General features: G+C 35.5%; 3 protein-coding genes across 4 annotated transcripts; 2 read left to right on the plus strand and 1 right to left on the minus strand.

The window, feature by feature from the left end:
- Nucleotides 1-72: 72 nt before the first annotated feature.
- Nucleotides 73-10,067, plus strand: LOC103515130 (mediator of RNA polymerase II transcription subunit 4). Its single transcript, XM_026827916.1, has 7 exons — nt 73-346; nt 899-967; nt 1,006-1,030; nt 1,852-2,023; nt 2,566-2,905; nt 9,287-9,467; nt 9,635-10,067. The coding sequence occupies exons 1-5, from the start codon at nt 276-278 to the stop codon at nt 2,826-2,828; spliced, it is 600 nt and encodes a 199-aa protein (XP_026683717.1). The 5' UTR covers nt 73-275; the 3' UTR covers nt 2,829-2,905; nt 9,287-9,467; nt 9,635-10,067.
- Nucleotides 4,125-7,064, plus strand: LOC103515126 (thioredoxin domain-containing protein 5 homolog). The gene is made up of 6 exons (XM_008480045.3): nt 4,125-4,271; nt 4,627-4,835; nt 5,261-5,410; nt 5,656-6,261; nt 6,391-6,526; nt 6,805-7,064. The coding sequence occupies exons 2-6, from the start codon at nt 4,660-4,662 to the stop codon at nt 6,934-6,936; spliced, it is 1,200 nt and encodes a 399-aa protein (XP_008478267.1). The 5' UTR covers nt 4,125-4,271; nt 4,627-4,659; the 3' UTR covers nt 6,937-7,064.
- On the minus strand, nt 10,048-12,500 carry LOC103515125 (probable 60S ribosomal protein L37-A). 2 transcript variants are annotated; one of them, XM_017446523.2, is made up of 4 exons: nt 12,406-12,500; nt 11,428-11,563; nt 10,592-10,676; nt 10,048-10,188 (listed from the first exon to the last, which is right to left on the minus strand). In XM_017446523.2, exons 1-4 carry the CDS (start codon nt 12,406-12,408, stop codon nt 10,134-10,136), a joined length of 279 nt encoding a protein of 92 aa, XP_017302012.1. In that variant the 5' UTR covers nt 12,409-12,500; the 3' UTR covers nt 10,048-10,133. The 2 variants fall into 2 exon arrangements, with proteins under 2 accessions (XP_017302012.1, XP_026683730.1); XM_026827929.1 differs by lacking the exon at nt 12,406-12,500 and adding an exon at nt 12,191-12,214.
- Nucleotides 12,501-12,577: the final 77 nt, after the last annotated feature.

Genomic DNA, 12,577 nt, shown 5'->3' on the forward strand with positions numbered 1-12,577 from the left:
TTGGAGATCCATCATTCAAAAATCAAAATACTATTCTAATAAAGTCCTAAATGTTTGATTTTAATCAAGTTTGATTTAAATAAATTTAATCACCCAGAACCAGAAACCTACCTAATTATTTTGGAAGAATTGAAGAAATTACCTTGCCTTTTAATTCTTCCTACCGTTCATTGTATTTTCTCTAACCGCATAGGTACTTGGAAACACATTCACATCAGAAACCATCAAGAACACAAATCTTCAGTAGGTACACACCAGGGTACCACTTTTCAAATATGTCTAGTAAAAACATAAGTACTGGTGAAAAACTTCTATCCTTGATTGATGATATTGAACTAGTAGCAAAGTAAGTAAAATTTTAAACTTTGAAATACCTACTCCCCTGATTGGGCTGGGGCTGATTGAGAGGCTGACAAAAAACTCTGGCCCTGTCTGTACACGGGAAGAGGTGGAAGAAATACCTATTCTGCAGCCCACTTGTAGATTGTAGAGCTGTATTTTACTTTCAGGGTTGATATGGTTGAAATTTTGTCTTTGGGTGTATTAATGTGACCACATTTGCTGCCTTGGGATAGTTATGTATTTTAAATGGTTACCTATATCTGAAAGAGGGGCTGTTGATCAATCATAGCGTGGATTCTGTTTTGCAGCCCACTTAGAGATTGTAGAGCTGTATTTTACTTTCAGGGTTGATATGATTGAAATTTTGTCTTTGGGTGTATTAATGTGACCATATTTGCTGCCTTGGGATAGTTATGTATTTTAAATGGTTACCTATATCTGAAAGAGGGGCTGTTGATCAATCATAGCGTGGATTCTGTTTCAAGCAGCTTCTATCACAAAAGAGCAATAGGATTTTCTGGTTCCTGTTTCATTTTGTAATTACCTCTCTCTACAGGGAAATGCTTGAAAACACCATAGCTTTAAAACATCAAAAGTTAAATGGCCCAGAACAATTGAAAGAAATGTGTTCCTTTATTCTGAGTATATATTTTCTATTTTAAGGAAGAAACAAGAAGCACACAATCATGTAAAATTGAACTAATGATCTTCAATCCTAGGAAAGTAACCTCCATTTAGCACATTAAGTACCTACAAAAACGTGGGCTTTTCAAATGTGTGACATAAATTCATGCAACAGGTTATTTCCTCCCCTGAAATGATAAGGTTTAGCTGTGAACACTATGGATAGGAACATACTACAGACAATAAAGTAACAATAAAACTTACCATGGTTTGGTCTGCTCTGAAACAGCAGTTGAACTTTGGAAACTTTCTCTCCTGGATAATATATGACAAATTGGACTGATTTAGCTTCAGAAAACAGTGGTCTACTTTAATAAGAATGAGGTAGTTAAGCAATCATTTCGAATTGAGATAGAGGAGTTCACTAAAAAATCTAAAAATGCTAGTACTGCTGGTAGGTGGTAGGTACTTACTAATCCTATTACCTGTCCTATCTATCCGAGGTAGGTACTAGGTACTTATATCTTTTTTTTTTTTTTAATGAGGATTTGAGGATGCACACGGGGTTTGGGAATCAGCCAGTGGAAGTAATAAGAATGAGGTAGTTAAGCAATCATTTCGAATTGAGATGAGGAGTTCACTAAAAAATCTAAAAATGCTAGTACTGCTGGTAGCTGGTAGGTACTTACTAATCCTATTACTTAACGCTTGGCTTGGACGTTTTTAGTATTTATCTGCCTATCTATACCTTATCCATTTGAATATGGCAGCAAGGAGTCATCTAAAAAGTAGGCTACGTTGCCAAACGTGTCAAAGGTTCAACGGTATACCAAAATGAAAAATATTTTACTTAGTATTTATGGTGTTCCATGATTTTTCTTCTAGGCAACTGCAATATTTCAAGCAAAACAGAAATTGCAGTCAATCAACAAAGCAAACAAGAGACCTGTTTCCTCTGAAGAACTCATCAAGTATGCTCATAGGATTAGTTCTTCTAATGCTGTTTGTGCACCACTCACTTGGCAACCAGGAGATCCTAGACGTCCCTATCCTACTGGTAAACTTAATTCTTCTTTGTCCTCTTGTATATCAAGCCATTATTATTATTTTCTTCTTACATATAACTATAACTATATCAATTATCTACCTATACAAGAATTTGATAACAGTGAATTTTCTACTGTCTCATTTGGGACTCAATAGTATCAAAAAATCAAATCAAATATTTTTATTGTGGTGATATACAAACATGTATGTACACAAATTTTTCCTAATGCTAACTTATAACTAACTTAATATTATTTTCTTCTTACATATAACTATATCAATTATCTACCTATACAAGAATTTGATAACAGTAACAGTGAATTTTCTACTATCTCATTTGGGACTCAATAGTATTATTTGGGCTGCATAGAAAATCCCTATTTTATCATTGTAATTATTTTTTTTCTATTGTTTGATACAGACATTGAAATGCGGGTTGGATTCTTGGGTCGCCTGAATGATTCTCCTCTCAATGGACATCTCCTTTATTTGGGCTGCATAGAAAATCCCTATTTTATCATTGTAATTATTTTTTTCTATTGTTTGATACAGACATTGAAATGCGGGTTGGATTCTTGGGTCGCCTGAATGATTCTCCTCTCAATGGACATCTCCTTCCCCAGCAAAGTCTGGGTGATTTACACCGTACCCCATCTGAACTGTCACAACAAAACCAGTTCTCTTGGCATTCAGGAGACATGCATATTGGCAATGTACCACTTGACCGTCAACAGCAGAACAGCAACAGAGAAAGTGAAGACGTGGAAGTCATGTCCACAGACAGTAGTTCAAGCTCTTCCAGTGACTCTCAATAATATCATGTCAACCAGCGTTGCTCACAATAGTGAAGTGACAGCTTGATCTCTGATTCTAAATGTGTTTCCATGTGACGTACCCGGATGGGTGACCATCTGGCCAATAGCATGCTGCTAGCTTAAAAAAAAGTTATTGGAGTCAGAGAAATCAGGGTGTTTACCAAAATGGAAAAATAAAATTCCCTGACTTTTCCCGGTTTTCCAGTCCAATTTTTTCAAAATTTCCAGTCTACTTTTCCAAGATTTTCCATCCTATTCCCACTGCGCCGCAGCCTTTTTTTTTTCAAGCAATGTTCTCAATCAAGCCTGTTTAATTTTTTCAATCTTCTTTCATCCGACTAGGGTAAGGTCTTGAGTCCTCTATTTGCACCATGAAATAACTGCACCGCAGGCCAAATTTTTTCAAGATAAATGACCTTTGACCAAAATAATGACCTCAAGACTACTATACAGCCATTTCTCAAATTGTGAGCTACAATTTATAGAAACCAGAATTAACGAAATTGAAATTTTTATGACCACAGGCGAAAATTTTGGTCTCTAATTTAAAAAAAAAACTTAGTTATCAAAAACACAAAATTTGACGCCGCGGGCGAATTTTTTGAATATTTTGGTCTACAATAGTAAGAGAAGCAGACTTGTCAAAGGTGTAATCTTCAGGGCCGCAGGCGAAACTTTTCAGTAAGTTGTATGTAACCTGTAGCTTGTCATGTGTCAGTTTTTTATGTAATTAAATACGTGTAAAAAACGAGTATAGTTATTCCCCCTATATATTTCTTTAGAACATAAAATGACAGCGCCGCGGGCGAAATTTTTTTCGAGAAAATTTAAGTAGCTCCTTCAAGGTTGCATACTTTTTTTTACTGACCAAAGTCTTTTTCACTTTTTATAGGCCTTTGAAATATTCCCAAAACTTCAGCGCCGCAGGCGAAATTTTTGAGAGATTATATGTTGCCCCTTCATGGTTGCATACTTTTTTAATTGAAATCTTTCTTTGTCTTTTTTTAATTTTTTTGAAAAAAGCATTTTTAAAAAAAGCATTTTGGCTCAAATGTAAAATGGGTCAAAAAAAGCATTTAAAATGTAAAATGCAAAATGCTTTTTCAAAACCAATTTGAAATGTAAAATGTAAATGTACATTTTACATTTTGCATTTTGCATTTTCCATTTTGCATTTTGCGGTTCGCACATCTCTGGAGACAGCACACAGGATCACTCTCGTAACCAATGAGATTGAGTAAATTGTAGTTGTACAGGGCACGGCAACGTAGGTATAACCTCGACTCTTCAAAGAATCGCGACTCTTCAAAGAATCGCGATTCTTTGAATTTAAGAATCGCGATTCACGATTCTTTTGAAATATTCGACTCTTTGAATCGACTCAGAGAATATTTACCCATCCCTAGTCAGAGGAGCCCAAAGAGCTGAAGCACAGATAAATTGGTAAGTTGTTGGATTTTAAATTCTTATGTTAAAATGAGAAAGTTGAGGCTACCTACATCAAAAGTTTGTGTAGGGAATAGATTTTTTTTCCACTTCTAGGTCATGGGTTTGATTCCCACTTGGGTCAAACTTTATCCTTATCATAAGGTTGTTCTTGGAGTGCTGGCTTTCACCTACCCTGTCCTCATTCTTCAATTTTGGGATAAGACCTTCATTGTTTAAGTTTCCTTGTATCAAACCTCTTTTTACTTTCCTTATCCTGTAGGAAGGAAAATAATAGAGTATGAAAATCATCATCATTTTGTACCTAAGTATATAGTTATTATCTACTAATTCTACTTTCTTCTGATTCCAGAGTGTCTGCTTATTGAACAAGACTCATCCAACAATGTTTTCTCAATTCAAAAAGATAATTAAACCACTGGGTGTTCTTGCCTTACTTCATTTTGTAAAATGTGATAGTAGTGGTTCCATGACAGAAGGAAAATCAAAAGTACTTACTCAAAACACATTTTCTGAGGAGGTTCCTAAGAATAATTACTTCATCATGTTCTATGCACCATGGTATGTATTATGTATGTTACAGTTTTGAGATCAACAGATAGTCAAGACAGTAAGTATTTCAGACATTTCATTAATATGTATTGATTAGGTAGGGTCTTCTTTACAATACTACCCTTGCAAATCAGAAAAGTATGTTACAGTTTTGAGATCAACAGATGGTCAAGACAGTAAGTATTTCAGACATTTCATTAATATGTATTGATTAGGTAGGGTCTTCTTTACAATACTACCCTTGCAAATCAGAAACATGCCAATAATTCTATCCAAAGCCCTTGAAAATAAGTGCACATTGAATTTTGTTTCATAATTGAATTGAAGTTAGTCTTTGTCACATTATGGATCTCAATGAAAATTATCTTCTCTCATACATCAGGACATTCTGAAATGTGGAGTTGGTGTTATATCCAAATTTTATATGCTTCCAGGTGTGGGCATTGCAAGAACTTGCACCCCATATGGGAAGAATTGGCAGACATGCTCAATGATTCAGAAGATAGTCGAGTAACAATAGGACAGGTGGATTGTACTGTAGAGAAACAGTTGTGTGCTGATCAAGAGATTACAGGATATCCTACGTGAGTTTAATGTATTTAAAATTTATTGTACATTTTTCAATTTTTTATCAATGTTCTAGCTGTAGAGGACAAAAAAAAAACTATCAAGAATAAAAATGATAATAATAAATACCCACCTACATGATATTTTTTGAGAAGACCTAATGTTATTTTTCATATCTATCAAGAATAAAAATGATAATAATAAATACCCACCTACATGATATTTTTTGAGAAGACCTAATGTTATTTTTCATATTTTACAGATTGAAATTTTTCAAGAAAGGCAGTGAATCAGAAGCTAGCAAATTCAGAGGGACCAGGGATCTACCAACCCTAACCAACTTTATTAATGAACAGATCTCAGAAACTCCCAAAGAACCCAGTGATAAACCTATTGTAAATGAAGGCCTGGTTGAGCTAACAGAAGAAAGCTTTGAGAAATATGTTTCCTTGGGCAACCATTTTGTCAAATTTTATGCTCCCTGGTGTGGACACTGTCAAAGTTTGGCCCCCGTTTGGCAAGAGTTGGCTAGTCATTTTAAAACAGAAGAAGATGTCTCTATTGCAAAAATTGATTGCACTCAGCACCGATCCATTTGTCAAAGTTTTGATATTAAATCCTACCCAACCCTTTTGTGGATTGAAAGTGGCAAGAAATTGGATAAGTTCCAGGGCAGTAGAACTCTTGAGACACTTGTCAACTATGTTTCAAAAATGAAAGGACCTTTGAATAAAAAAGCTGATAGTCCTGATGCAGAGAATGCTAGTGAAGTTCCTGTTAAACCAGAACCTGTTGTATCACTGACTTCAGAAAACTTCAATGATGTCATCAAGTCAGGAACTGTGTTTATCAAGTTCTTTGCACCATGGTAAGTGCCTTCTGCACAAGTACTTACCCCTATTTAAATTCCTTCTTGGAGATCCATCATTCAAAAATCAAAATACTATTCTAATAAAGTCCTAAATGTTTGATTTTAATCAGTCTATTAATTTTTCAGGTGTGGACACTGCAAAAGACTAGCTCCAACTTGGGAAGAATTGGGTACCAAACTTTTGGACAACAAGCATGGGATAGTTATTGCCAAAGTAGATTGCACTCAAGAGTTGAGCAAAGACTTATGTAACCAGGAAGGTGTAAGTGTTTGTATAAAGATAGAGGTCTAATATACAGTGTTTGTGTGTTTTTTTTTTTTTTCCTATCTTTTTTTGTCATAAACTTATGGCCTGTCTGGCCTCTCCTTGAAGTTGCAACTTTGAAATTTTAAATAAGAATTCCCTACTTCTAATGTGTCATGCCTGATCAGTCAAAAAACCAAGAAGTTTTGATAAAGCTGAAGAAGTTGTTCACCAACTAACTCAGTATTGGATTACCAGAGAATGTTTCTCATGTTCACGGTTCTATCTGTTTATAGGTGGATGGTTTCCCTTCAATTTATGTCTACAAGAATGGAGTCAGAACAGCTGAGTACAATGGATCACGGGACCTAGAAGAGCTTTATCAATTCATTCTAAAGCACAAGGTGGAATCTCATGATGAATTGTAGAGTCTTGTATAATGACCCTGTGTGATCTCTTTCTTTTGAAGCTCTAAACCAGGCGTGCACAAACTGCCTGCAGCCCGCCAGCTCCTTTCATGTGGCCCGCAAGCTCATTTTGATTAAAAAAAAAAAAATCAAAAACAAAAGACATTTAAAAAATGTGAATAAAATAAAAATGTGTTAAGAGTTTTATTATTATTTTGAAAGGAGATCAAATTCTTCAAAAATTTTGCCTGCGGTACTCTACTTTATTTTGCTCCTTTTAGCAGAGCTTCAATGTGGAGAAAAAACGTACCTCAATAAATAACTATTGACAAGCTTCAGGTACATGCTTTGTGAAAAAATTGCCTGCAGCATAGTAGATTTTGAACTTTGATCAGGCTGTGTTTCTGAAAGGTGGAACAAAATTTTCAGAAAATTGCCTTCGGCCCTATAATTTACTTTCTGATTCTTGTGTGGTAAATTAGCTAAAAAAAAAAAAAAAATATGTCAAAACTGATGAGCCAAAACACATTAGTGGAACGGCTCTGGGTGGGAAATGGGAATGGAACCCACAATCTATTGCTTACAAGGCAAACTTGAATTAATTTGAAAAGGAAAATATGCATTCAAGTAAAAGAATGAAGGGAAGGTGAAATACAAGACCTTGTAGTTTAGAATGTAAATAGGTAGTGATGTTACATTAGCTGGCCAGTTTATTTTATTTTATGAAATTTGGTAGAGGGAGCTGTAACAAAGGTCTTTACCTTGTGCACAGTGAGACCATTAGTATTAACAATTGATAACCCTTTTTCTTTCATATTGATTGGCTAATTTCCTGGAATTGTTCTTCTAGATATTGTTTAGCATGCTTTTCCACATCCAGTAAGATTCCTTTGATTGCAGTTCCAACAATCTAGGACGAATCATTCAGCCTTGCATCTGTCCCATCATTTATTTTGTTGATGCGAAGACATGGAGACGAATCATTCAGCCTTGCATCTGTCCCGCTGATGCGAAGACATGGAGACGAATCATTTAGCCTTGCATCTGTCCCGCTGATGCGAAGACATGGAGACGAATCATTTAGCCTTGCATCTGTCCCATCATTTGTTGATGCGAAGACATGGAGACGAATCATTTAGCCTTGCATCTGTCCCATCATTTGCTGATGTGACGACATGGAGACGGGCATTTGTCTCGTCACTCTGGTTTTAATGATTCGTCGCGGTCGCAATGCCTCCGGATTGAACATTGGCTCCAGATGTGCGTTCCTTTTCCGATGTTCGTTATAAGCGGCTCGTAGTCTCGCGCGGTCTATGTAGGAGATGAGACACGAGGCCGGTATCCATAGAGCGGCGCTAACTACCACTACAGTACCGACCACGTTGTCTCGAAGGAAGAGAAGCACCTTGTTGATGTTGATCTCTTCGATAATGTCCCAGAACCGCTCGACAACATCCTGAATGGTTTTCTCGCAGGTGCCCTGTAATATGAAAATGTTGTTGTCAAATGTCTAGGAACTTGACCACTAGGCCATTCTTCCTGTAATATGAAAATATGTAGAAATTAGGATAGCTGATAGTTAGCATATTCAATGTTGTCCTGTAATATTGAAATGAAAATCTGCCTATAGCTGTTTTTAATATAAGCCGGGCGTGAGGACTGTTAAGTGCTTTAATAAATTCGTTCCCACCACTTAGATTTACATAGGTGGTGCATGTCCGTATATTAAGGTAGTTTCCTATTTTATTATTATAATTTAACATCTATAGGAGAGTAAACATAATTAGGATAGCTGATAGTTACTAGCATATTCAATGTTGTCCTGTAATATTGAAATGAAAAACTGCCTATAGCTGTTTTTAATATAAGCCGGACGTGAGGACTGTTAAGTGCTTTCGTTCCCACCACCCAGATTTACATAGGTGGTGCATGTCCGTATATTAAAGTAGTTTCCTATTTTCTTATTATAATTTAACATCTATAGGAGAGTAAACATAACTGGAAATTTACCTTATTACAGAAGCCTTGTATACAGGGTGTTCCATCTGGAGTAAACATAACTGGAAATTTACCTTATTACAGAAGCCTTGTATACAGGGTGTTCCATCTGGTAAAATATCAACAGGGTCCACAGGAGTACAAGTTTCATTTAAACTCGGGCGACAACATCTCTTACATGCGTCTGCAACTGAAACAGAAGAGCATTTTATTTATTATTATTATTTTAAATATTCTTCTTGTTTTTCTGTATTTAGACAGGATTGGCGTTTTAGGGTGAACGCTTTTAAAAGTAACCTCCATTTTGCACATTAAGTACCTACAAAAACGTGGGCTTTTCAAATGTGTGACATAAATTCATGCAACAGGTTATAAGAAATGTGTTCCTTTATTCTGAGTATATATTTTCTATTATAAGGAAGAAACAAGAAGCACACAATCATGTAAAATTGAACTAATGATCTTCAATCCTAGGAAAGTAACCTCCATTTTGCACATTAAGTACCTACAAAAACGTGGGCTTTTCAAATGTGTGACATAAATTCATGCAACAGGTTATTACCTTATCCATTTGAATATGGCAGCAAGGAGTCATCGACCCAAAATGAAAGAACCAATCAGAATGCGAGAATAAGGTATAGATAACCTCCATTTTGCACATTAAGTAGGTACCTACAAAAACGTGGGCTTTTCAAATGTGTGACATAAATTCATGCAACAGGTTATTTCCTCCCCTGAAATGATAAGAAAATAAATACAAACTCGTAAATAAATAGGCAAGAAGTCCTCCACAACAGTAATAGATCATAATAAATACTCTTTTATTGTGATGCACAAGACCAAATGGATTTCAACACAAGACAATTCATACTGTTGTAAACCAAGGGTACCCTAATTTGTCCAGTGCTCTAGTACTCATCTAGGTTGGTGGATGCATTTATCTGAAGGCTGGACTCAGGATGTCATAATTTTGTATAAAATATGTAAATATATATTTTTCACATAATTTTTACTCATTTTGAATTTCTTAGAACTCCAGCACCCCTTTTGTCACTTTATTTTATATACAGCATGAAACTTGGAAGTTAAAAAATCTGTGGCTTTGAAAGATGACTAAAAAAATAAACACTTACAGTTTTTTTGTACAAAAATGATCATTGTTGTACACTTTATTTTCAACTTTTTATCCTTAAACAAACAAAATATAAAATCCATCATGTCTACGATCCTACAGCTTTTCTGGGTTTTGGTTGGCCACCTTCACGGAATCCATTTCTGTAACACAGATGAAAAAAAAAAAAAAATCAATAACTTGTACAATGCCACTGAGAATCAACACAGTGTCAAGGGTTTTCTTTGTTGTCACCCATTTGATTTACACAGGCTGGTATTTCTTAAACACTGGATTAACTGAAAACTCTGTAATAAGATTGGGCAATTTGGGCATAAGAGAGATTTCCAATTATCACACCAGGGTAAATAACAAGGTGTATTTACTGGTAAGCCTAGTTACAAGTGAATACCCCACCCCCAGTAGAGCTTCAAGAAATCAGTTCTTCTAAGAGGAAAAAAATAAAGTAATGACTTACCTGAATCTTCTGCGGACAATCTTCAAGTGTCTCATTCTGCCAGTACCAGTGGTTTTTCTAAAGAGGAAAAAAATAAAGTAATGACTTACCTGAATCTTCTGCGGACAATCTTCAAGTGTCTCATTCTGCCAGTACCAGTGGTTTTTCTGCGTTGAGCTTTAACACTCCAGTTATCTGCAGAGAGAGAGAGAGAGAAAAAAGTTTGTTAATTAAAAACTTGCTTATTGAAAAGTCATTTTCTGACACTGTAATGACAGATGGAGGTGAAATGACTTTTTCCCTCAACCTGTACATATTAATTTAACACAAGCTCATTGGTTTTTCTGCGTTGAGCTTTAACACTCCAGTTATCTGCAGAGAGAGAGAGAGAGAAAAAAGTTTGTTAATTAAAAACTTGCTTATTGAAAAGTCATTTTCTGACACTGTAATGACAGATGGAGGTGAAATGACTTTTTCCCTCAACCTGTACATATTAATTTAACACAAGCTCATGGGACACATACTTTACCTGGATTTAAATCATATTCTATTTTAAATGGTCCCACTCATAACCTCAATAGGTTCTCCATTGGCTTGTCAATAAGTGCCTATGACCCCAAGCCATCTTTTGAAAACAAGAACTAAAAAAAAGCAAGAACTTAGTGCACATTTACTACCAAATGGTTAAACACAAAATGAAAATAAAGACATTAAAAACAAAAACTTACAATGTGACCCCAAGCCATCTTTTGAAAACAAGAACTAAAAAAAAAGCAAGACCTTAGTGCACATTTACTACCAAATGGTTAAACACAAAATGAAAATAAAGACATTAAAAACAAAAACTTACAATGCCTCAGTCTAGGACAGCAAGAACTTAGTGCACATTTACTACCAAATGGTTAAACACAAAATGAAAATAAAGACATTAAAAACAAAAACTTACAATGCCTCAGTCTAGGACAGGGGTATCCACATTGGGCACACTTCTTCTTCTGGATGTGATAGGATGATTTCCCACACCTTCTGCACAGGGTGTGGGTTTTGTTGCGTCTTTTACCAAAACTTGATGTTCCCTTGGTCTGAAAAACAAATGGGAAAAAAAATCAGATGTTCAGTTATTATAATCAATATCTAAAGGTAAAAGGCATTTTGATCAATACAACACTCCCGTACACAGGATCAATACAACCCTCCCGTAACCCCATTCTTAGAAAATTGATGCTTCAACTGATGGGTCCCATGTTCCAGTGTTGAACTTTAATACCTAGGGATGTTAGCCTGAAGAGGTAAACTTTCGGAACTTCTATACAGGGTATAGATATTTAGGTTGAGTGGTTTATTCACAAAGGGTGGGATATTCAAGCCTTATAAATGCTTTAATATGAATAAGGGTGCACTCAGATGTTCAGTTAGTATAATCAATATCTAAAGTTAAAAAGTATTTTGATCAATACAACACTCCCGTACACAGGATCAATACAACCCTCCCGTAACCCCATTCTTAGAAAATTGACGCTTCAACTGATGGGTCCCATGTTCCAGTGTTGAACTTTAATACCTAGGGATGTTAGCCTGAAGAGGTAAACTTTCGGAACTTCTATACAGGGTATAGATATTTAGGTTGAGTGGTTTATTCACAAAGGGTGGGATATTCAAGCCTTATAAATGCTTTAATATGAATAAGGGTGCACATTATTTCATCATACCATTTTTGGAAGCCTGTCAAAATGTTAACAATCCAATGGAGGAACCGAATGCTAGGGAAGTCGATTTTCCAACCAATCAGATAACTACAGAACTTTTCATGGATAGAATTTTGTGCCTTGACAATGCACAGGGCTTTGAAAGTGATTTCATGAGTGGATTATCAACATTTGCCAAGATAAATGTGGATAAAATTGAGAAAAATTGACCAACTTACCATTTTGAAGTTTTGGTGGTGTGAAGAAAAGGGAACTTCCGATTTCCAATTTGTTTTTGTTTACATTCAGAACAAAACATGGGCCACAGAGTTTACAACAGAGAAAAAATTTCATCACATGCCTCTTTTCACACGATGCTCGTTTGAATATTACACAACTTTCTATTACCAC

This window comes from Diaphorina citri, unplaced genomic scaffold, assembly GCF_000475195.1.
Source record: "Diaphorina citri unplaced genomic scaffold, Diaci psyllid genome assembly version 1.1 scaffold1283, whole genome shotgun sequence".
Lineage (NCBI taxonomy): Eukaryota > Metazoa > Arthropoda > Insecta > Hemiptera > Psyllidae > Diaphorina > Diaphorina citri.